At 68.3% G+C, this 22,620-nt stretch overlaps 2 protein-coding genes across 4 annotated transcripts; one reads left to right on the top strand and one right to left on the bottom strand.

Annotated features, from left to right (window-relative positions):
• On the top strand, positions 1-2,860 carry LOC111146743 (IQ motif and ankyrin repeat containing 1). The gene is made up of 9 exons (XM_022502418.1): positions 1-372; positions 430-786; positions 864-989; positions 1,314-1,453; positions 1,532-1,586; positions 1,724-1,816; positions 1,979-2,087; positions 2,185-2,491; positions 2,557-2,860. Exons 1-9 carry the CDS (start codon positions 1-3, stop codon positions 2,858-2,860), a joined length of 1,863 nt encoding a protein of 620 aa, XP_022358126.1.
• A 48-nt stretch (positions 2,861-2,908) lies between these two features.
• On the bottom strand, positions 2,909-22,470 carry LOC111146525 (scribbled planar cell polarity protein). 3 transcript variants are annotated; one of them, XM_022502082.1, is made up of 37 exons: positions 22,302-22,470; positions 21,156-21,273; positions 20,964-21,042; positions 20,782-20,871; positions 20,614-20,670; positions 20,451-20,514; positions 20,281-20,355; positions 20,068-20,212; positions 19,565-19,683; positions 19,184-19,383; positions 18,929-19,095; positions 18,692-18,822; positions 18,475-18,600; positions 17,666-17,812; positions 17,148-17,540; positions 16,462-16,524; positions 16,002-16,091; positions 15,470-15,547; positions 14,604-14,927; positions 14,421-14,501; positions 14,084-14,338; positions 13,628-13,738; positions 13,237-13,530; positions 12,946-13,134; positions 7,137-7,247; positions 7,000-7,053; positions 6,727-6,801; positions 5,686-5,748; positions 4,896-5,003; positions 4,648-4,807; positions 4,432-4,546; positions 4,125-4,328; positions 3,895-4,037; positions 3,781-3,818; positions 3,594-3,668; positions 3,379-3,430; positions 2,909-3,291 (listed from the first exon to the last, which is right to left on the bottom strand). In XM_022502082.1, exons 1-37 carry the CDS (start codon positions 22,458-22,460, stop codon positions 3,146-3,148), a joined length of 4,899 nt encoding a protein of 1,632 aa, XP_022357790.1. In that variant the 5' UTR covers positions 22,461-22,470; the 3' UTR covers positions 2,909-3,145. The 3 variants fall into 3 exon arrangements, with proteins under 3 accessions (XP_022357790.1, XP_022357792.1, XP_022357791.1); XM_022502084.1 differs by lacking the exon at positions 3,594-3,668; XM_022502083.1 differs by lacking the exon at positions 3,594-3,668 and having other exon boundaries at positions 4,125-4,316; positions 4,426-4,546; positions 7,006-7,053.
• Positions 22,471-22,620: the final 150 nt, after the last annotated feature.

Here is a 22,620-nt window from a genome sequence, read left to right as displayed (position 1 = left end):
ATGTGCGGCTGCACGTGCCATGTGGACCCGGAGACCTGGCGCGCCTGGAACGGGAGACCCCAGTGGCTGCGGGAGGCAGCTCGGAGGGGACCGGGACCCCTGAGCCCCCTCTCCCCGCCAGGGCCAGCCATGGAGGACCGAGCGGCCACCGTCATCCAGTGCGCCTTCCGGCGGCTGCTGGCCCGGAGGGAGCTGGCGCGCCGGCGGCGGGAGCGGCGGGACTACCGGCAGCGGATGGAGCAGCTGCGGCGGGACGTGAGGCGGGGCTGCGCGGCGGTGGGGGCGGCCGGGACCCCCGGAACCCCAGGGGGCGGTGCGCGCGCGGGTGGGGGCTCCTCGGTCCACGTGTGCCCGCAGGCCTTCGTGGCCCTGGTGCGCAGGGAGCAGGAGGCGGCGCGGCGGCGGCGGGCGGCGGCGGCGGCGGAAGAGCGGCGGCGGCGGGAGGAGCGGCGGCGCGGGGCGCGGCTGCGGGAAGCGGCCTTCGACGGCGACCCTGGGCGAGATCCGGGCGGTGCTGCAGGAGGTGCGCGGCGGCGGCGGCGGCCGGGGCGGGGGCGGCCGGGCTCCCGCGCGCTCACCGCGGGCCGCGCGCAGGCGGACGAGCTGCTGACCCGCGAGGGCCTGGGCCACGACGAGGCGGGGGCGGCGCGGCGGCGGCGGCGGCGGGTGGCGCTGGTGGAGAGCGAGGACGCCGGTGGGAACACGCCGCTGTCGGAGGCGGCGGCCGGCGGGCAGCCCCTGGCCATCCAGCTGCTGGCCGAGCAGGGCGCCAGCCCCAACAGCAAGGTGGGTGCCGGGCCGGGGCCGGGGGCCACGCGCCACGGCTGCCCCCGCGGAGCCCAGCTCAGGAGCCCCTCGCGCAGGGCGCCTTCGGCCGGACGCCGCTGTACCGAGCAGCCTTCGGGGGGCATCTGGAGGCCGTGGAGGTACTGCTGAAGCTCGGAGCGGACCCGCGGGTGTACGCGGATGACGGCAGCACCCCGCAGCAGGTGTGCGCGCGAGCGCGGCCCCGGGCAGGGCGCGGGCAGCTTGGGCTGAGGCTCAGAGCCACGCTTGCCTGCAGGGGGCCTGGGGCACTGGCCCGCGGGGAGGAGGAGGAGGGAGGGATCCGGAAAGGGACGTGGAGACTGTGTGGTCTTGGCAGGGGAGGCCCAGAGGACCCCTGGGTGTCTCCTTTTGGGGGCAGCTGTGCCGTGATGGTCATGGCTTTGGGGCGTGATTCTGCCAGTTGGCGCCCTTTTTTGTAAAATGGGAGAGTCAGGGGGAGCACGGAACCCAGCACTGAGCTCCTGGCCAGTGTCATCCATCCCTAGGTGGCCTCCCTGGACACTGTAGCCCATGTGCTGCAGTCGTGGGACCTGGACCTCACAGATGCCATGCTCCAGAACATGGACGCTGAGAGGCAACGCCGGGCCCGGGAGGCTGAGCAGCAGGAGGAGGCAGAGGCCAGGCGGTGCGCCCTGGGGAGGGAGGGAGGGAGGCAGGGGGTGGCGGGGAGGGCCTCCGATGACTGGGCTGCTCTCCCTACCAGCATGAACCTCAACGTACAACAGCTGGTGAAGGCACAGCACCAGCGGCAAACGCAGGTAAGCAGGCCCTGGGCCCCGGGAGGTGGGGACAGGCGGGGTTGGTGGGGTGGGGGATGCCCTGCAGGCCCGGGCCTCTGTGGGATGGAGCTGGTCTGGAGAATGCCGGGACAGCCCGCCTGGGCCCTCGTGTCCAGCTGCAGCAGGCCTACTGCGAGCTCAACCGGAGGACCGCGGAGCACGAGGAGTGCGCACGGAGGGACCCGCGCCGGGCCGATCTCACCCTGCAGGTGAGCTGTCGCCCTCTTGGGCCCGGGCTTCCATGGCCTGCGTCCCCCTCCAGACCGTGGGCGCCACCTTCCAGCAGCAGCCTCTGGGGGCATCTGGGCCGCTCCGCGTGGAGGGGGGTAGGCTCACTCAGAGCGGAGCGTGGGGCCCTTCCTCTCGTGCAGGCCATCGAGGATGCGGAGGCCCGAGTGGACAGGCTGCGGCTGGAGGCCCGGGAGGCTGCGGAGGCGCTGGCCATGGCCAGGCTGGAGCTTCGGGAGCAGACACAGGAGGGTGGGCAGTGCTGGGGGGCAGGGTGCCGGGCCCAGGGAGGGGTGTGGTAATCGGGTCCTCCCGTCAGTGGCCCGCCCCACTTGTGACTCCCCCATAGGCGGGGAGGAGGAGATGCCCGGGCTGAAATGCCGGGTCCCCGAGCTGCACGACGTACTCATGAAGGACGTGGGTGGCCGCATCCGCGCAGACGGCCGGTCAGTGGTGGTGACTGGGTGGGCCGGCGGCCAGAGGCACTGGGTGGGCAGCAGTGACCCGGTGACCACTCCCAGGTGGCCACTTGTTATCGACCCTTCGGGCCAGGCAGCCACCTTCCTGCGCTACCAGGACACCAACTACGTGGCTGCAGTGAACCCGGCGCACCTGCGGCCAGAGAGGCTCCGGCTGGCGCTGCTGGGGGCGCTTAGGTAGGCTGGCGGCATGGGGGGGGTTTCCCCCGGGCCGCGCACCTCACCCACGGCGCGCCCCGTAGGTACGGGAAGCCGCTGGTGTTCGACCTGTGCGAGGTGGACCTGTTCCCCGTGGTGCAGCAGCAGCTGGAGGCCGTGCGGCCGGGGCTGGCGCAGGAGCTGCTGGGCGGGGGTCTCCTGGAGCACGAGCGCTACCTGTCGCTGCTGCGGCCGGCTGACGGGCCCGAGTACAGCCCCGCGCAGTTCCAGCCCGCGCGCCTGGGGCGCTTCCGTGCCATCTTCGTCACCAAGGCCCAGTGGTCGCCGACGGAGCAGCTGCAGGTGCTTCTCCCCGTGCGGGTGCTGCTCCCTGGCGGGGGCCTCTAGGGCCTCGGGCCCAGCCTTGTGGCGGCGGACAGATGGATAGACAGGAAGTAAAATGTAGTCAATTTTATTCCTCTTAAACCACAAAATAGAGTCTTTGGTTGTACAAACGTCACTAGTTACAGTCTTGCCGACGGGTCCCAGCGGGGGAGGGGTGGTTAGTCAGCGGCCGGAGCTCCCGCCGGGTCTCTTGAAAACGCTAACACCCAGGTTAAAAGACTCGGGGTCAGGGTGGCGGTGCGGCTGGCAGGGTCCCCTCCCCAAGTCGAGAGGAGGCACCAGGAGCCTCTAGGAGGGCACAGGGCCCAGGCCGCGGCGTCCAGGCCTCATGGGCCGCCGGCTGCTGCACAGTGTCACCTCCTCGGGGCCTGCGGTGCCCGGCGAGGGTCTGCCCAGGAGCACCATGGCCACTTCTCCGTCCTCCTCCTGCAGGCCTGGCAGGCAAGGCGGGCAGGCAGTGAGTGATGGGGGGGTGGGCAGTCGCCCTGAGCGCTGCCCCGGGGCCGAGCCTGTTGACTCACCAGGGCTAGGAGACGGTTCCAAGGACCTCAGCTCCTCAGCAAAGTCTGGGGACTGCGAGGGGGAGAGGGGGGGGTCAGGACTGCAGCCCGGGCCTTGCAGCCGCCCCCAAGAGCCTGGGTGGGGGTCCCCGCGCCCACAGGCCTCGAGACAGGCAGAGAGGGGCACGGGCCAGGCTAGCAGGTGCGCGCGGCTGTCCTGCGGGCGGGCCTGGTACCTGCAGGTCATGGACAGGTCTGGAAGAAGGGAGGGCTGCGAACACCCTGTAGTCAAACTTCCTCCCAGACAAGGCCTTGGAAGGACAGCGTGAGGGAGAAAGGCAGAGAGTGTGAAGAGGGCGAGAGAAGGAGAGGGGAGGGGAGTCTGGGGAGGGGTGCAGGGTAGCAACAGCTGTGGCTCCTCACCAGACGTCCAGGGGAGCTGCCGGTCTGGGGCCCGAGGTCTGAGGGGACAAGAAGTGGGCGTTGGGAGAGGTCTGGGCTGTGGGGCAGGCCGCCCACCTCTGCCCGGCCACAGACCTTCTACAGGGGTGGGCGACGGGGTGGGTGCGGGCGAGGGGGCCTCGGCCAGCCGCTCCAGGGGCCCCCGCCTGCTCCGGCCGTCCTGGGACTTGCTGAGAACCATCTGGGCGCGGAGAGCGTCCTGCTCCAGGGACTTCATCCTGCGGGCCGAGGGGAGGCGGTGCTGGGCGGGTGGGTGGTGCAGCCGTGGGGCTGGGCTCGGCCTCACAGGGCCACCAGGGCCTCACCTCGCTGCCCTCCAGAGTGCACGCTTCTCGGCCTCCAGGGCTCGCCGCTCGGCAGGGGACAGAGCCCGGTCGGGCACCTGCATGGACAGCTCCGGGCTCTGAACGCGGAGCCGCTCCTGCTGACGGCGCTCGGCTTTGGCCGTGCGCACCGGGGCGCTGCCTCCGAGAGGCTGGGGGGATGAGGGGCTGAGCCTGGGATGGGGGACAGGGCGGGAGGGGCAGGTGGGTGAGGTGCAGCCAGCACAGGGTCACCCGGAAGATGGCGGGGGTCCCCGACTCAGCTCAGCTCAGCTCAGCTCACCCCGCGGCAGGGCCGGCCCAGGGTGCTGGCTCCTCCGGCTCCTCCCCGTCCAGGTCCAGGGCGAGCCCGCCGGCCTCGGCCTCCCGCAGCAGCTGCGCCCGCTTCTGCTGCAGCTTCCGGGCTGGGGGCGCGGGCAGGGCCGGGGCGTCACGTCAGGTGGGATGTCCGCCCGGGCCTTCCTGCCCAGCCGCGTGGCCGCCCACCTGGCCGCCCACCACCTACCTTCCTCCTCGTGCATCTTGCGCAGGTCGTCGGCACCCACCAGGGACACGCGCTTCGGGGGGCCCTCAGCCTGGGGCACCCGCACCTCCAGCTCAAAGTACTTCTGCCGCTCACGGAAAGACAGCTGCTCCGGGGAGGCCGTGGCCCCGGGGGGAGGGGGCTGCGGGAAGTGGGTCCTGAGACCTGGCGCCTCCGGGCACACGGCCCAGAGGCCCTCGCGGCCGAAGGGCGGGTGGCCCGCTGTGTACCTGGGTGGGGGTGTCCTGCGGTGGGTGCGGGCCAGGCACGGCGGCGAAGGTCCTATAGGCTTGCTTCACGTTGGTGGGCAGTGCGTCGGGCGACGGTGGGGCTGGGGGCTGGGGAGGGACCACACGTGAGCAGAGCCAGGCCAGGACAGCTGTCCCCGCCAGCTGCCTCTGACTGCCGTGCCCCGTGGGCCCGAATACTCACAAAGTGGGGTCCCCTCTATCCCTGGGGACCAGGGAGCCTTCGGTCAAGCCCAAGCCAGGCTTCTCAGCAACAGGCAGGGGCGGGGACCAGGAGGTGGCACTGGGGTTCTGGTAAAGGGCTGGGGGGCGGGGCGGTGCTGGAGCAGAGAGACTTGGGGCCAGAGGGGTGGCGGCCGGGGTGGGTGTCCAGGGGCACAGGGCCGACACTCACCTGTCTGCCGCCTGCTGAGAAGGGGCAGAGGCTGGCAGCTGGCCTCCAAGCTGGGCCTACCAGTGCTAACCCCCAACCACGGGCAGTAAGAGTGGGAGTGCCCTGGCCTGGCCCTCCCATGCAGCAGACCCAGGGAGCCTCAGAAGGACCACGTTGGCCCCCAGGGACTCAGGCACAAGTGGGCAGGTAGAGGTGAGGCAGCCCTGAGCCCCCATTCTGTCCAGGAGCCACAGAGAGCTGCCCCCCCACCCCACCCACACTGCCAGCCACCTCTAGCTGGGGAGGTGCTCACAGGCTGTGCCCTCACAGGAGGAGCAGCTGGGGGGAGGGGCCATCCCCTGGCACCCCTCCCTGGATGGGGGTGCCCCAGACACTCACCTGCTGGCAGCTGGGGGAGCAGGGGCTCTCCGCCATCTTCCCTCCTGTTGCCCCAGATTGTATCTGCAGGGGTCAGGCAGTGCTGGGGTGAGGGGCAGGCAAGGCTGGGGCCCCACGAGAAAGAGCTCTTGGGGTAGGGGGTGTTTGCCCAAAGCTGCTGCTCCATTCCCCAACCCAAGCCCAGCCCAGAGCAGGTGCACTATGGCCTAACCACGGGTCAGCCAGCATGAAACTGTTTTCCCTAAGGGACTTGGAGTCCGCCAGGCTCCCTCTGCCCCGATTGTGCCAGGGAGACAGGAAAGAGGCTCTCCCCACACGGGGCAGGGGGGAAGCAGCTGTTCCACGAGCAGTTTCCCCTGCTACCCTCCCCTGAGGGTATGACGGGGGTGAGCCAGGGAGGCCCCAACTGCCCTCTGCCAGCCCCGAGCGAGGCCCCCAGCCCTCCTGGGCCTCCCCGGCTGCTGGAGGATGCACTGAAGCCCACAGGCCCTTCCCGCACAGCCCCCACCCTCCCTGCGGTGCCTCCTAGAGCCCAGCAGGCAGCCACTCGCCTCCCTGAAGGCCTTTGGAGGACAGCCGGCTGGGCACAGCCTCTGCGAGGGCTATTCACAGCTCTTGTGGGAGGGACAAGACCAACTATCCATCCTGCCCGGTGCCTGCCGCCCCCACCCCTGGCCCCGGTCTCCACTTCTCAAAGTTGCTCCAGGCTGTTCCCGCGCAAGCCCACCATGACGCCCCAAAGGCCACCGGGGCCTCCAGCTGCCCGTGTTCCCCACTCTGCAGCCGGCTCGGTGAGTCTGGGATGAGGTGGGGCTCCCGGGACCCGGGCTGAGCCCTCAGCTGCCTCATGGCTTGGCTCCAGGTGAAGAGGGACCTGGGCCGGATCAGGAGGCAGAGCTCCGGCGTGGACGCCCGTGTCCTATGTCCCCTGCAGGCCCCATGCCCCAGGGTCTCCGTGGCGAGCGGGGGCTCGGGCAGGGGCAGGACAGAGCTCCGATGGGGAGGTGGACAGCCGGCCGGGGACGTGACTGGGACACTGACCCTCTGCGTGCTGCTGGCGCTGGGGACGGCGGCTAGAGTGCGGTAGTCCAGCTTGAGGCTCTCCGAGCTCAGGCCCTGGGGGGCAGAATCCACAGTGCTGCGAGGGGCCGGGTCTGCGCCCGAGCGGGGCGCTGGTGGACGCCACCAAGAGTGCCTGCCGCCCCCCGCCGCCCGCCGCACTGTGTCCGCCCTCGGGCCCCGCGGTTCTTCGGTGGGGGGCGGGGGGGCAGCCAGAATACGAGAAGCCGGTGCGGAGGGTGGGGACGCCCAGACACTCACCACAGCCTCCAGTCCCCACGGTGGCGTCTGTCCCGGTGGCTCCTTCTCCTGCGAGCAGAGAGGATGCCGGTCAGGGGCTGCCGGCCTCGGACCCCCCAGCCCCGGGGCTGCCGGCTGCCGGCGCTTCTGACCTTGGTGGAGCCCTCGGGGCTCAGCTCGCGGTCGATGGAGGAGACGCTCTCCAGACTGTTCCGGCGGCCGAGGCCTGCTGCGAAGGGGTTGGCGATGACGCCTGGGGACACCTGAGGAGAGGAGCAGGCTAAGGGCGGGGCCCCCCGTCTCAGGGTCCCTCCAGTTGTTGGCTACAGCCCCAGCCGAGGCGGCCTCCGGGGCAGGGAGGTCTGTGAGCGGTGCTGCTGGCCACAACCCCGTCTGCAACACGGGGTGGCTACGGGTCACGGAAGCACGTCACGGGCACCGGGGGCCGTTCCAACGCGTGGCAGGAGCAGGGGAGGCCGACTGTGGACACTGAGCCGGAGGCACCTGGTGGCTGTTCTGGAATCTGCAGCGCGAGCACCCAGAAAGGACTCTGAAATAAAGGCTGTGATGCAGGAGAAACCTCGCAGCTCTGAGCAGGGGAGAGCCCTCGGTCCGGTGGCCAGGGCGGGGGAAGGAGGGCGCGTGGCCCACCCATGAACTGTGCTGTGACCGCGAACCCTGAAAGTGATCACAGGCGACGAAAACACAGACGAGGGCAACATCTCGGCCTGGGCTGAGAGCAGGAGCCAGAGCGGGGGCGGCACGGAAGACCCCCTCCCCCCATGGGAACGGCCCATGTGGCTGAGACACAGACCGGGTGCGGCAGCCACTGAGAAAGGCCGAGTGCGAGAGAGAACGAGGTGATGGCAGGGCAGTGGCACCCCAGGAAGCAAGGCCAGGAGAGCCCCCAGCTGGGAAGAGGGAGCCCAAGGCTGAAGGCATCAGGCAGACACGGGGACGCTGTCACGACAGATGGGGCCGCTCACGCGGCGGGTACAACGGCCGTGAGCTGTGGACAATGACCCTAGAGAGGCCCGGCCACGGCTGCGATTCTGACGGAAGCAACTTTAATGACACTAAGGAACCCACCTTCCCACCTTCTGGAATACACTGGGCAAGAGGCTGCAGGGAGGCCCTGGTGTGCTGGGGCCCTCGGTCCGGGGAGGACAGGGTGCGCAGCCCGGCCGAGCGGAAAGCACCCACGCGAGGCCGCCGCCTGGTTTCCCTCGTCAGAGAAGGCTGCGCGTGCACCGAGAAGGGCTGTCCCGGGGGGCAGGTCATGCGCTCTGGTTTTCCAGAGGGGGAGCTGCTCCCGCTTCCCGGCCTCAGGCCGCGCGGAGGCCCCGGGCCCAGACCTTGGCTTCTCAAGACCACTTTCCAAGAGGAGCCGGTGCTCCCTCGCGAAGCGGGACGTGGGGCTGTGCGGGAGAGCGGGACACGAGCCGGGAGCACAGAACCAGCAGCCACAGCGACACACCGGCCCTGGGAGGCGCCGTACCAGCCAATGGGGAAGCCCCTCAGCGCGGGGAAGGAGCCCCGAGTCAGAACCCGGCTGCGGCCGCCACTGTGCTGCTTGCGCTGCTGAGGGAAATGGGACGGGGAACCCCACAAAACACACGCTGGTTTCACAGGGGAAAGAGCCACTCTGCGGTGGGAAACGGGGCGACAGCCCGTGGAGGCCTCCGAGGACAGGACACACTGCCACCTGTGCGCCCGGTCAGTGGGTTCCAGCGGGCAGCGGTCATCCCAGCAGAGCTGCGCCCCTGAAGCCTTCCTGCGCGGCCCTGGGACCCTGCACTCGGTCAGGGTCGGGGAGACGAGGGAGACGGGGCAGCTAGACACTCGCACACCCCTGGCCTGAGGCCTCTGCTACAGAGAATGCTGTGCACGAGGCCTCGGAGGGAGAGTCTGTGGCCTGTTCTTGCCGCTCTTCTCCAAGTTTAAAGTTATCTTATGTATTTGTGTTTTGCAAAAACAAAGAATGGGGGGCGCCTGGGTGGCTCAGATGGTGAAGCCTTCAGCTCAGGTCATGATCTCGGGGTCCTGGGATCAAGCCCCACATTAGGCTCTCTGCTCTGCAGGGAGCTTGCTCCCCCCCCCGCCGCTGCTCCCCCTGCTCCTGCTCTCTTGCTCTCAAATAAAATCTTAAAAGAAAAACGACGGCAAGATAACCCCAAATGCACACTACGACGGACTGGAGTGGGGCGTGGGGACGGTCGCAGGTCAGGTGGCGAAGTCCCTCGCAAGAGCCGGCAGTGGTCTGGGCTTGGGACCACGTGAAGCCACGCTCCAGCACAAAACCCATCTTTAAAACCATCCTTAAGACCTGAAAACAAGGGGCGTCTGGGGGGCTCAGTGTGTTAAGCCTCTGCCTACAGCTCAGGTCGTGATCTCAGGGTCCTGGGATCGAGCCCCACGTGGGGCTCTCTGCTCCACGGGGAGCCTGCTTCCCCCTCTCTCTGCTTGCCTCTCTGCCTGCTCCTGATCTGTCAAATAAATAGATAAAACCTTAAAAAAAAAAAAAAAGCTGAAAACAAGCAAGGCCAACTGTATAGCAAGTGGGCGCCATATCACACAGAATTACTTCACGTGACTTGAAGACTCAGTATTTTGGTGACGCGTCCCAGTGAATAAATCTCAGGGACGCGGGACCTTACCTCGCTCTCAGCGGCCTCCTTAGCGGCAATGCTGCTACTGCACTTTGAATCGTTAGGAATAACGTTACTTGAAAAGAACTTCAGTATGAGAAAAAGAGACACAGACATGAAATCAAAAGTTAGTGAAAACGCTGCACTTCTGGCTGGCCCAGTTGGAGAAGCCCATGACCCCTGATCTCGGGGTCATGAGTTCAAGCCCCACGTTGGGCATGGAGCCTACTTGAAAAATAACAGTACAAACTAACGGCTTCTCTCTTTCTAGAAATATCCACATTCCAGGCTCCGAGGGCTCCTGGACCCGGCTGGGTTCTCAGTGCCGGGGACCCCTGGAAACGGCTGGCTCCAGGGCTGGGGCAGGAAGCACCTGGATACCTGCGCAGTCCAGAGAGCAAGGAAGCTGTCAAATGGCACGTGTCGCGCTGGACAGACAGCCGCACGCCCGACGGGGGCACAGTGCGGCCACAAACATGCAGAACATACGGACCCATGAATTCAGCAAGAGAAAAACACTTCAGACCTCCCGGGCCCCAGCTCGCTCCCGAGAAGACGGACAAGATGAAGGAGACCAGTGTGTCCCGCAGGTCCAGGTGGCGAAGCTGGGGGGAGGTGCCCCCCTGCAGGGAGCGGGGCACAGAGGAGGCGAGGGGAGCACCGTCCCCTTGCGCGGGAGGAGGAGGAAAGGGGAGCGAGGACGGGGCGCCAGCTCTCCGGGGAAGCTGGTGAGAGATGCGCTTTGGCAAGTGAGAGCCAGAGGCCAAGGATGTGAGCAGAGCGCTCCCACGTCCGGCGCGGACAGGCTGGCGGGCACGCGGGTGGGGCTCCTCGGTCTGAGCCTCCCTGGGAGTCCCGAGAGGAGGGCACAGAGCCCAGGCAAGCCCACCGGCTGCATCTGCGAGGCCGTGCAGGTGCCCGAGGAGGCCCCGGCCACGAAGCAGGGCCAGCAAGTGCACACGCGTCCCGCCTCCAGCCACTGTGCAGGGCACCAGAGGACAGACGTGGCCAGGCACGAGCCGGCACCAAACAAGCCTGGAGCTCAGAACCCAAGCGCAGCTCAGACACTTGGCAAACCCGGACTCCTACAGGGTCAGACGTGCTCACGTTAAACAAGAGAAAAACACAGCAGATGAGAAGAGCAGGCCGGGGTTAGGGAGAACCGGGGTGGGGGGCGGCGAGCGGAGCCGTACGAGCGTCCCCCCCTGCCCCGGGGCTTCAGACACGGAAGCAAACACCGAAGTGCAAGCTGAAACCACCCCTTCAAGTTGGCACGAGGCAGGGCCACTGGCCGCCATCACGGCCCCCGACACCGGGCTCCCTGAGCGACCGGTGGGGTCTGACCGGGATGCAGGGTTTCCAAGCAGCTTAGCAGGAGTAAGGAAAGCAGAGTGAAGACGCGGCCCCTCGGGAAACAGGTTCTGAAAGCAAAGGTAACTGTCGAGGCCCCGCTGACTTGTCAGAGAACCCGGCGGGCTCACCTGGCAGAGAACACGCTTCTCTGGAATTTTTTAAAATACAAAATGCAGGGCGCCTGGGGGCTCAGTCATTAAGCCTCTGCCTTCAGCTCAGGTCATGGTCCCAGGGTCCTGGGATTGAGCCCTGCACTGGGCTCTCTGCTCAGCGGGTAGCCTGCTTCCCCCTCTCCCACTCCCCCTGCTTGTGTTCCCTCTTGCTGTGTCTCTCTCTGTCAGACAGATAAAATCTTTAAAAATAAGTAAATAAATAAAATAGGAAAAAGCAGCAACGTGACCAATTAGGGATCAAAGCACACGGGAAAGCGAGTGTATTTAGGACACAGTGAGCACGTAAGGGAGGCCCCATGTTCAAACCCGCAGGGACGACGGGAGCAAAGTCCCCACTGCTGACACGACATAGCCGTCCAGCCGAGTGCCAGTCCCGGAGGACAAAGGAAACGCAGGTCTGCGTAGGGTGGGGGAGGACCTCAAAAATGGGGAGATATTGCAAAGGAAAACCCCAAGTCCACAAGGCACAAAGGACAAGATCAGAACACGTAATTCATAGAAAACTCAGATTTCTAGATCCTCAGACACACCGTTCTTAAAAATCACGAGCGACAAAGACACTTGCATCCCATCAGACAAAAGCCCGACGCGCAATCACGGGACAGACACGCGCGGCGCCCAAGCTGGGGCCGGGGACGGGGGCACACAGGGGCAGGCCTGCGGGTCTGCCCACCACCGGTCCCCAGGACGCCCTCCCGCACAAACTCCGCGGAAGCCACGGTGGGCCTGCTGGCCACTGTGCTGGGAAGCCCCTGAGAGCCGCCCGCGGGGCACAGCCAAGTGCGCGCACCCCACCTGGAACCCGGCGGGGCTCACACCCTCCACCGTGCAGCGGTTTTCTTCTTTCTCTTCAGACAGAAAGCTTTAAAATCAGCAAACGTGCTGATCGAAACACCTCTAAACACACATAAGAGATAAACAAAGATAAAGGTGTCCTTGGGACTGCTCGGTCCAGCCTCAAGGCCTAAAAGAAACTCCTCGCAGAAACCACCAGGATTCCCATGAAGACGGAGGTGTGGGCGCGGGGCCCCCAGCACAGTGTCCGGGCCCAGAGTGCGGGCTCCCTGCACGTCAGTGGACACGCGATGATGGACAAACCCTTGCCGGCACTGACCCCCACCCCAGGGACCAACCCCCGCCACGGGCCAACCTGCAGTGACCGCCTTGTCCCCCTCCAGGCGAAGAGCCCTCAGGGACCTGTGTGGGCTGCGGGCAGGAGTGGCCGCGTCAGCTTCCACCCGGGGGCTCCGGGGACAGCAGTGGGCGAGGAAGGACTGCGTGGGGAGTGGGGGACCCTCCGGCACAGAGGGGACGCTGAGGCTCAGAAGCCAGAGCCGCTCAGCACGCAGGCCAGGCCAAGGGTCGGGGCTCTGGGGGGCCGGGCAGGAGGACAGCTGGTGCCCCCACGCCCCACCCAGAATGCTGCTCTTAGGTAGACGGTCCCAGGGAGTGCACCATCTGGGGAGGAGCCGCCAGCAGGGGACAGGCCCTGGACAGGCTGGGGGTCCCTGGGTGGGTCCGAAGGCGCCATCCTGCAGGGCCGCAGCCTCGCCATGCGTCTGATTCAGATCCCCTCCACCCCTGCCCAGATGCTGCCCGGCTTGACCACACAACTGCTCTCGTGGACTCGATGCCAGAGGCTCAGTGTGTGGTCGTGCACAGGTGGCCGAGAGCACAGCCTGACCCCGCGGCGCCCCCGCCCGCCGCCTCCCGGCGCCCCCCGACATGCACACGGTCCCTCACCACACAAGCCGAGCCGCACACGCACTGACGAGGCAGGCACTGACCTCGGCCGGGACCACGGGGCTGGCGTCGAAGCCGTCGCAGACGAGCACGGTGAGGGTGTCGCCGACGCCACGCAGCAGCTGCACTGCCTCGCCGTGGGTGAGGCCAAGCAGGCTCTGCTGGTTCACCTCCAGCAGCCGCAGCCCGACCCACAGCCGGCCGTCACGCCCGGCCGCTCCCGTGGGGCTCACCTGCAGAGACCGGGCCTCGCACTCCAGGATCCACCCGGACCCGGGCCCTCGTCCCCTCCCTGAGCAGCCGGTGCTGCGGGGATGGCCAAGGACGGGCCTCACCTTGGAAATGAAGATACCCTCGTCTGTGGGGTCACAGGGGTTCCCTGCATGGCCCTTGGCGCCCCCTCGGATGCTGATGCCCAGCTTCTCCCCGGGGGCCTTCTGGATACAGAGTTCCCGCATGCCTGGGGGTGGTGGGTCCCTCCTCACGAGCAAGACCAGCTCCAGGCAGGGCCGAAGCAGGGCACTGACAGCCTCCTGATGCGTGGCCTCCCGAATGTCCTGCCCGTTCACTGCCAGGATGCGGTCCCCGACCCGAAGGCCACTGCGCGCAGCCAGGCCCCGCGGGAGCACCTGTCAGGAGAGGGCTGCTGAGCGGGCTGGAGGCCTCACTGCCCTGCGGCCAGGCTGGGCCCTCCTGGCACGGGACCGCCTATGGGGCCTGATCTACCTTGGAGATGAAGACACCAGGCTCCTGGATACCAAACGGGTGGCTGGAGTGATCGGAGCCCCCGACGATGCTGAGTCCCAGGGGGCCCCCGGCTCTCGGCAGGCAGATCTCCTGCGGGCACCAAGGGGCCTGAGGGGCTGGCTGGGATGAACCCGCTAGAGCAACAAAGCGGGGCCTCTCCGGCTCAGAGCGCGTATGGGCCTAGGTGGCTGCAGTCAGCTTGTCAGGGATGGTGGGGGGCTGGGGAGGCGGGGGGCGTCCCTGCCACATCACGGCACACGAGCACACAAAGGCCACGTGCGGATGCGGCAACCTATGGAACGGCCCCAGAGGCCTGGCCCCGGAGCAGAGGGCGCGGAGCCCGGGAGCACCCGCTCTCCTGCCTGACGGGTAGATGCGTCACACCAAGCTTTACGGGGGGTTAGGGTACAGGCAGGGAGAAGCCCGGGGTCTTACCTCCACCGGGTACGGCCCCTCTGAGGCAGCAGCTGGCAGGCCAGGGGCCAGCCTCAGCAGCCCGGATTCCCCAGGGGTGGCAGTGACCACGGCGGTGGGGGCTGCAATGGGGGGCGGGGGGGAGTGTGGCAGAGGGCTGGGGGGAAGGGGCCCCCCGGCCTCCCGCTCCAGCAGTAGGGCGATGGTGGGGGAAGCGGCGGTCAGCAGGGAGACGGCGTGGTCGTGCCTGGCCTCAGTCATGTCCACCCCGTTGATCTGCAAGAGTGCGGCCAGTCAGGGTGCCCTGTGGTGAGTGGAGCAGAGGGGGCAGTGAGCAGGCCCCGCTACCCCCACTCACCGAGAGGACACGATCGCCGACCTGCAGAGTGCCCGCCCGGTGGGCAGCGCCCCCCTCTGCGATGCGAGAGATGAAGATGCCCTGTGGGCGGGGGTGGGGGGGAGAGCCAGGCACAGTGAGTCCGAGTTCCGTCCTGTCCCCTGGCCCTGAAGGACCCCCTTCCCCCCACCACAGCCACCTCACCCCGTCACCAGCCCGGTAAGGCGTGGAGCCCTTCCCACCGGCGATGCTGAAGCCCAGCCCCTTCTCGCTGCGCACGAGGCAGGCCACATGGCGCTGGCGGGGGGCCCCGGCCGACTCCGGCTGGAGCAGGGGCAGGCGCAGGCCGGCTCCCCGCCACTCCCGGGGGCTGTAGTCGTCCTCGGGCCGCAGAGGCGTGACGGTGACGGCATTCTCGGGCTCGACCATGCGTTCGCGCCACAGCCGCATCCTCACGGTGCTGCCCGCGCCCCGGAGGGCCTCCACGGCCTGGTGGTGCTCGGCGCCGTGCAGGGCCACGCCGTTCACCTGCGAAGCCCAACGCCCATCAGGACAGGGCCACAGCCCTGTGAGTGCTCTGTGCACCACTGTGCAGACGGGACTCCCAGTGGGCTTCACCACGCCCACGGCCTGAGCAGCCCTGGGGGTGGGGGCAGGGTAGGACGCGAGCCAGCTGATGGGAACACAAGGGTGCCCTTCCTGCTGGTCCACACCTAGGTCCCCAGCCCCGCAACCCCCTGCCACCTATCCCTCATCCAAGCAGTCCCGTGACTAAGGACACCCGAGGCCCCTGGCTGTCTGAGCCCGGCTTGGTGAGGCTCCTGCCCCACCGCCTGTCCGTGGGCCCCTCCAGATCCTCAGGCTCCATCCTGGTGCGTACGCATCATCACAAGCACACAGCCTCCCTGGGGCCCTCCCGACACACCTGCCAAGGCTCTGGGGCAGGACTGAACCTCCCACCCAGCTTGCTGGAGGGCTGACCACCTCCCCGGCCAGCCTCCAGGGGCAGCATCTGCTCCAAACACAGCTGGTGCCGTTTGTGTGAAACCGGAGACGTGTCCCCAACTCACCTCGAGGAGCTTGTCCCCCACTCGGACCCCTGCCCGGGCTGCAGGGCCCTCTTCGGACACCCGAGAGATGAACACGCCCTGGGGAACGAGCGGGGGCTGAGCGGGGAGAGGACGGAGGCCATGAAGGGGCCCCGTCCTGTCGTGCTGGGGGAGCAGCTGGCCAAGACCTGGAAACCCCCTGGGGAGCCTGCAGAGACGCCCAGCGGCACGGGAAGAAGAGGACGGGCCGGGGCTGTCATGGGCCGGGCTCACTGCGGCCAGGCCCACGGAGCCAGAGGGCCCAGGTCAGTCTCCAGGTACGATTTGCAACCCCAAACCCAACAGGGGCAAATGCCAGGAGTGAGGCAGAGTGCCGAGGAGAGCGCCAGCGCCCTGCACTGCCTCTGAGCCATGGAGCCAGTCCTGGCCGGCAGGCGGGGGCCTAGAACGAAGTGAGCCGCGAGGTCTGAAGGGGCAGCTGGAAAACCCTCAAAGCCACGACCGGCTCTTGGGGAAAAGGCAGGGATGCGGGGAGAAGGATGCAGCCCCTTACCTCATCGCCCCCCTTGTAGGGTGTAGAGCCCCGGCCGCCAGCGATGCTGATACCCAGGCCCCCTGTCTGCCGCACAATGGTGAGCATCAGCTGCGAACAGAACACACGGGGGCCGTTGGGGGCTGCCTGTGGGCCCAGCACGGCGCGAGAAGGGCCTGGTTCCGCCCAGCAGCAGAGGTGCCCCGCGGGGCAGGGCACCGCCCAGACGGAGGCCAGAGGCCTTGCCCCCGCCTGCAGATGCCGCCTCAGAGCCCCGCAGATCTCGAGGCACCCCGGCACCCCGACGAGACTGGCTGCCTTCCCAGGCCCAACGCCACATCTGTCTGTCAGTCCGCATCAGAGGGCACCCAGGCCCCACCCGGGAGGGGGAAGCAGCATGGACGGGCGTGCGGGGCAGGGGCAGGAAGCGCGAGCGCCCACAGCCCAGGACCCAGAGCACAAGCAGAGAGCGAGTACAGACCTCCTCCTCCTCAATGCGTGCGGGCTCGATGAGCAGGTTATTGGCCGGGTCAAACGACACCCCCTGTCAGGACGGGACCAGCATGCAGTGAGCCGCGCCCGCCACCGCCGCAGCCGGCCCGCCACGAGCAGCAGGGACAGGAAGCACCCCACGACACCGCCACCGCCTGAGCACCGGCCCCTCCCCTCCAGCCCACAAGTGTGGCCGCCACCACCAAAGGGGGCAGACTCCGCGGGGCGGGGGACCCCACAGCGGGCAGAGGCCGTGTCTGACTGTCCCGGGCCCCTCAGCTGCCACGGCCTCACGCCCGTGCTCGGGATGGAAGCTCGACGTCAGATGCACAGAAGAGCCAGGGGCACCACGTCCCCAGGGAGCGGCCAGGGACAGGACTGGCATGAGGGGCCACGGTGGCCCAAAGGAAGCTCTGAAGAGGACCCGAAACAAAGCAGGCATCCAGGCAGCAACGCGCAGCTGCCAGACCCCAGGGCCCCAGTCTGAACGTGGCCCAGGAAGACCCTGGAGTCAGCAGGCCTTGGGGCGTCCGCCACTCCACCGAGGGGCAGTCTGGCCTGGGACGTGGACCCAGAGCTGCTGTGCCAACTGCCGGAGACCCCTGCGTGGGCCGCAGCCCGACCAGGAGGGGCTGGCGTAGCCCAGCTCAAGCGGGTTTGTGAGCAGAAGCCCACCTTGATGGAGGGTGCGGGCGCCAGGGTCGCCTCCTCCTCCTCCTGCTCGGCCTCCGCGGCCTCCTCCTCCTCCTCCTCCTCGGGCTCCTCCTCTTCCTCCTCTTCCTCCTCCTCTGCCCTCGGAGCCCAAGGTGCGTGGGGGCCATTGTGCCAGCCCGAGGGCGCTCCGAGGCCTTCACCATCGGGCTGCGCCCCCTGCAGCAAGGCCACGACAGCCTCGGGCTGGGGCAGCTTGGAAATCTTGAAATGCTTCTTGTAGTGAGGCGTATCCTTGCGGATGAGGCGCTGTCTCCCGCCAGGCAGGGGCCAGGGCGCCTCCGGCTGGCCCTCTTCGCTCTCGCCGTCCTCCCCGGGAGGCAGCAGCAGCGTGTCCTCCGCGAAGCGCACCGTGGGCTGAACAGAGGCAGCCGTGAGGAGGGACCCCGTGCTCGGGGCTGGGAGGAGCCCACCCAGGAGGCCCAGCCGCGTGCGCACGGCTCCCACCCCCATGTCTGCCCGACCCCCCGCGCCAGCCTCACCTCTTCATAACTCTCCTCTGTGGCCTCCTCCTGGGGGCCGGGAGCGGCTTCCTGCAGGCTTGGGCCCTCGGGCTCTCCCTGGGAGGCTGTGCCGGCGGACGGCTGTGAGTCCTCGCTCAGACCCGACTCGGTACTCAGCCTCTTGTCCTGGAGCGGAGCAAACACGGCTCAGTCCACGGCGGCCGAGGTGGGCTGCGCCCTGCACAGGTGGGGGCCGGCCGCCCCAGCTCACGGGGGAGCCACACCGCCACCCAACTCGACAGCTGTGTGCCACGGCCCCTCGCAGACCTTCCCCGGACAACTGAAGGACGAGGGCCCATAGGCTCGCAAGAGACGCACTCCCACCTGGGGAAGGTCCGGGGCCTCGCGGGCCGGGGGGCCTGCCCTACAGTCCCCAGCTGTCCCCCTCGGGATCCCAAAGCTTCCCTTCCCAGCTCCTGTGGCCCAAAGCCTCCAAGGGAGCAGGAGGGGCGGGCGCTCCCAGCTCCCGACGCCGGATCTGACCCTGCCCCCGCTGGCCGCGTGAGCACCTCCAGCCCTCGCTCTCCATCCCCTGGGCCACCAAGAACGCGGCCGCCTTGGGCTCCCCCTGCACATCTACACTACATGCTCTCCTGCACCCATCCCCGCAGCCCCTGTGCAACACGACCCCGCCCCGTGGGAGGGGGCGCTCGGCCCTGGACAGCACCCCCAGCCACCCTGGGGCCTCCAAGCCCCACACCCAGGATGACGAGACGCTCAGGGCTCCCGCGAGGTACGAGCCTGCAGGGCCGGTGTCCCCCCTGTGCCAAGCGGGTTCCCACAGGCACCTCCTCCAGGGGCGAGGGCGTTTTGGACTCTGGCCGGCGGGTGTGGGCTTCTCCTCGACGCTCCTCAACGCCCCTCTTCATGACCTTCAGCTCACTGGGGTGAGGCGTGGCTCGACGCTGCAGGCCCTGCGGCACGCACAAGGGCGCGCGGGGGGGCAGGCAGGGGTCAGGAGAGGGCAGGGAGGAGGCAGCCCGCCCAGGAAGCCCCCCGCCATACCCGCTTCTCAGCAGCAGCTCCCTCAGCGCCATCGCCGCACGGGGGGACCTCCAGAAACTGGATGACGCTGACGCGGCTGGGTGGGACGTCACTCCAGCTCTCCGAGGGGCTGCTCCGCTGCCCCTGGTCCTCTGAGGGAAACCAGCGTCAGGGCGGCTGGGCTTGCCTGGGGCTGGATGCCCCCCCCCAACCCCGCTCCCCCTGCCGGCTCACGGCAGCCTATCACCAGCAACCTACCGAGGCTGGGCGGGGGCTGTTGGGGCAACAGGTAACACGTGAGCACTTTCTCGCCGGTCTGAGCGTCGTCCTCGGTCTGGAACCGGAGCATCGGCTGGGCCTGGTTCTCGGCCAGCCAGAGGGCCTTGAGGTTGAGGTGCGTGAGTGCGAACGGCAGACTCCGCAGCCTGGTGGCCGGTGGACACGGTCAGCTCGCCGGCGGCCGGCGGGCACGGTCGGCTCGGCGGGGGCTGGGCAGGGCGGGCGGGCACTCACCGGTTCCCGGCCACATCCAGCACGTGCAACTCCGCCGTGTGGGCGAGCTCGGGCGGCAGGGAAGCCAGGCGGTTGTCCCTCAGGGAGAGAACGCTGAGCGCCGCGCAGCCTCCGATCTCCGGTGGCAGCGCCTCGAGGCGGTTGCGGTCCGCGTTGAGGTTGGTCAGCTTGGTCAGCTTCCCCAGTGAGCGAGGCAGGGCCTGGCCAGGGAAAGGGCGGGCCGGGGGTCCACCGAAACCTGCTGGGCTTCAGAAGGAGACGGGCGCCCCCCCATCCCCCATGCCGCGCCCACCGCTTCCTGCCAAGTGCCTCCTGCCAGCGACCTCCCACCACACGGCTGACCCCAGCCTTGCACCCCTAGTCCTGCCAGGCCGGCCGTACCGTCAGCAGGTTCTCCGTGAGAACGAGCTCGGACAGGTTCTCGCAGTCGCCGATAGCCTCAGTCACCTCGCACAGCCGGTTCTGGTCCACCTTCAGGATGGACAGCTGCTTCAGCTGACCTGGGGCCGGGGACACGCGGTGCCAGGGGCTGAGTGGGGGGGAGGGCCCGGCTGCTCAGGCAGCACCCAGCTCGGAAGAGGGCAGCGCTCCTCCCTGCCACCTACCCTGTCCTCCTGCTCTCACCGTCCATCGAGCTCCCCAGCCCCAAAGAGCACAGCCGTGCGCACCTGCGAGCCCTCTCCTGCTCACTGTCCCTACCCTGTCCCCGCGAGACGCCTCGGTTCCTCAGGTGCAGCACCTGGTCACCCCGACCCCCAGCCTCGGCGTCCTTTCCCCCTCTCGGGGGCCTCTCTTGGAACCCAGGCGGGGTCACGGCTCCCCCCCCCCCCCCGCCCAAGGTTCATGGCAGCCACGCCCCTGCCCGCGCCCAGGCCAGTGCTGACCGATGCCGTCAGGAAGCCGCTGCAGCAGGTTCTGGGAGAGCAGCAGGTCCGTGAGCAGCAGTAGCCCGCCCAGCTCCGCGGGCAGCTCCTCCAGCCGGTTCTCCGACACGTCCAGGCACACCAGGCGCCGCAGGTTCCCCAGCTCCTGAGGGCGGGCACGGAGGGTCAGGGGACGGCCCAGCGCGAGGCAGGGGCTCCCACACCCTCACTCACCGGGGGCAGTGCCGACAACTGGTTCCGGTCCAGCCACAGCTCACGGAGGTTGGGCAGAGCCCCGAGGGTGTCAGGCTGCGATAACAGATGGGGAGAGGGGATGGGCTCGGAGGGACGGCCGGAGGATCGGCGGCCCTGCCTCGCCCACGACGGCCCCGCCCTCTCCGCACCAGTACTTCCAGCTCGTTGCCTCCCAGATCCAGCTGCTCCAGCTTGACCAGGAAGGACAGAGACCTGCGGAACAAACCACAGGTTTTGCCGGGGCTGCGGGGCCCAAGGCGCCCTAGGACTGTGGCGCAGGCAGAGGCCAGGGGGAGACCCGCACCCACTCACGCGGGCAAGGACTTCAGCAGGTTCTCCCGGAGCTCCAAGGTCACCAGATTGGCGAGGCTGAAAGAGAGACCCGGGTGGGGCGTGACGGAAGCAAGGACAGTGGGGAGAGTGGCGGGGTGGGGCTGAGCCTGTCCCCCCCCCCCCGCCCCCCCCCCCGAGGGCACCCACTTGCCCACGTCCCCAGGCAGCGCTTGTAGGGACACGTCATTCAGTGCCAGGTGAGCCAAGCTGCGGAGTTGAGTGAAGCCTTCAGGGAGCCTGCGCCAGGGGAAGGGGGATCCCAGATGTCAAGGACAGGGCTGTGGGGGCCCCCAGGCCCACCACTGCCCCCTGCCACGGCCACCACCCACCTGGACAAGGGGTTCCCGCTGAAGTCCGCGATCTCCAGAGCCTTACAGAACTTGATGCTCTCGGGAATCTCGGGGATGTCTGCGAGAGGGGGGGGGGTCACCGAGAGAAAAGGGTCACCATGGAGATGCACCCAGAGTACCCACGCGCTCAAAGCCCTTCCTGCCAGCCCCACCCTGCGCCGGGTCCCTCACCGTTCCGGGACACGTCGAGCTCCACGAGCTGCATGAAGTTGGCCACCTCGGGAGGCAGTCGCTGGATCTCGTTGTCACTCAGGCCCAGCTTGCGCAGGTTCAGCAGTCGGAAGAAGGGCTGTGGGCAGGGAGCAGGGTCAGGGGAGGGCGGACTGGGCGGCCGCGCCCCCTCCAGAGCAGACACCAGTCACAAGCCACGGACCCCGTGGGTCTCTGCCTGCTCCAGGCCACACAGGAACCCTGGGTCCTGCCTCATCTCCCCTGTCTGCAGCAAGAAAAGAAGAGAAGAACGTGTATGCACGCCTTGCCGCACTTCCACCTTCCTAACTTCTGGCACCCGGTCTCTCGAAGTCACTTCAGATGCCTCCCCTGCTGCCGTCTCGCCATATGGCCGACCTCGTGAGCCCAGATCTCAGCTGGGAAGTTCACCTGCTCCCGACCAGACGGCTCTTCCTTCCCTGCGTGCTCCCTCAAGACTGCCCTCGCCCCCCGAAGCTCCTCTCCTACCCACCCAGGAAGGGAGCCCGCCAAGACCCACAGTGCCTTCTGCCACAGCACCCGACCACCCTGGCCCGCCTCTGTGGCAAGAACTTGACAACCACCAAGAAGAAAGAGGCAGTAAGTGACAGGCACACAGGTAGTCAGTCAATCCCGGAGGCTCCTGCACACCGCAAGGGACAGAGGCCTCCCAACCAAGGCAAGGGATAGAGCCCTCCCAACCAAGCCCCGGTGGGCCACACCCTTTGTGGCACACAGCCCCCAGGCACGGGGCCACCAAGCACCCTGTCTCCAGAAAGGAAATCCTTTTATGACCTGCTTCCTTTAGTCTCCCCCGCGGAGCAGCCTTAGAAGGAAAGCAAGCGGACCAGGACGCGCAGCAGCAGCCGACAGAGGCGGAGAGCCTGCGGACCCGCCTCGGGGAGAGCTCGCCGCCCCAGCGCGGCCGGGGCGAGAACAGGCCGAGCAGCAGGCGGGGCTGCCCGCCCCCCGCGCGGCGCGGCAGGTTGGTCCCCACCTGCCCGGCTCAGGTTCCCGGTTTCCGGCCCCCGTGGCCCCCCGACCCCGCCGCGCCCTGCCGCCCGCTGCCACCTGGTGCCAGCGCCCGAGGCAGGCGAGGCCGGCGCCCAGGTGCGGGCGGCCGCTCACCTTGGGCAGCTCGCGCAGCTGGTTGGCGTCGAGCAGCAGCTCCTCCAGGCTGCGGCTGTAGCGGTAGATCTCCTCGGGCACGGCCTGCAGCGAGCAGTGCCGCTTGTCCACCGACTCCACGTGCCGGTTGCAGCGCCACAGCGGGATGCACTTGAGCATGGTGCGGGCGGGCGGGCGGGCGCGCGGCGCGGGCTCAGACGCGGGCTCGGGCGGCGGGCTGGGCCGGGGGGCGGGGCTCGGTCCGCATGAGCGCCGGAGTCGGCCGGGCGGGGGAGGGGCGGGGGGGCGGCGGCGGCGGCGGCGGCGGCGCTGGGCCCGG

Source organism: Enhydra lutris, unplaced genomic scaffold (assembly GCF_002288905.1).
Source record: "Enhydra lutris kenyoni isolate GAN:26980312 unplaced genomic scaffold, ASM228890v2 scaffoldscaffold14, whole genome shotgun sequence".
Classification (NCBI taxonomy): domain Eukaryota; kingdom Metazoa; phylum Chordata; class Mammalia; order Carnivora; family Mustelidae; genus Enhydra; species Enhydra lutris.
This window is presented reverse-complemented; position numbering and strand designations above follow the sequence as displayed.

Bases quoted from the DNA above. Each gene is read 5' to 3' on its own strand.
- LOC111146743 (XM_022502418.1), top strand. From the start codon at position 1: ATGTGCGGCTGCACGTGCCATGTGGACCCGGAGACCTGGCGCGCCTGG. The intron at 1,587-1,723 runs GTAAGCAGGCCC...CCTCGTGTCCAG, and splicing joins AGCACCAGCGGCAAACGCAG to CTGCAGCAGGCCTACTGCGA. The intron at 2,492-2,556 runs GTAGGCTGGCGG...CGCGCCCCGTAG, and splicing joins GCGCTGCTGGGGGCGCTTAG to GTACGGGAAGCCGCTGGTGT.
- LOC111146525 (XM_022502082.1), bottom strand. From the start codon at position 22,460: ATGCTCAAGTGCATCCCGCTGTGGCGCTGCAACCGGCACGTGGAGTCG. The intron at 14,928-15,469 runs GTGAGTTGGGGA...TGGGCTTCGCAG, and splicing joins TGGGGGACAAGCTCCTCGAG to GTGAACGGCGTGGCCCTGCA. The intron at 14,502-14,603 runs GTGAGGTGGCTG...CCCCGCCCACAG, and splicing joins CTTACCGGGCTGGTGACGGG to GGCATCTTCATCTCTCGCAT.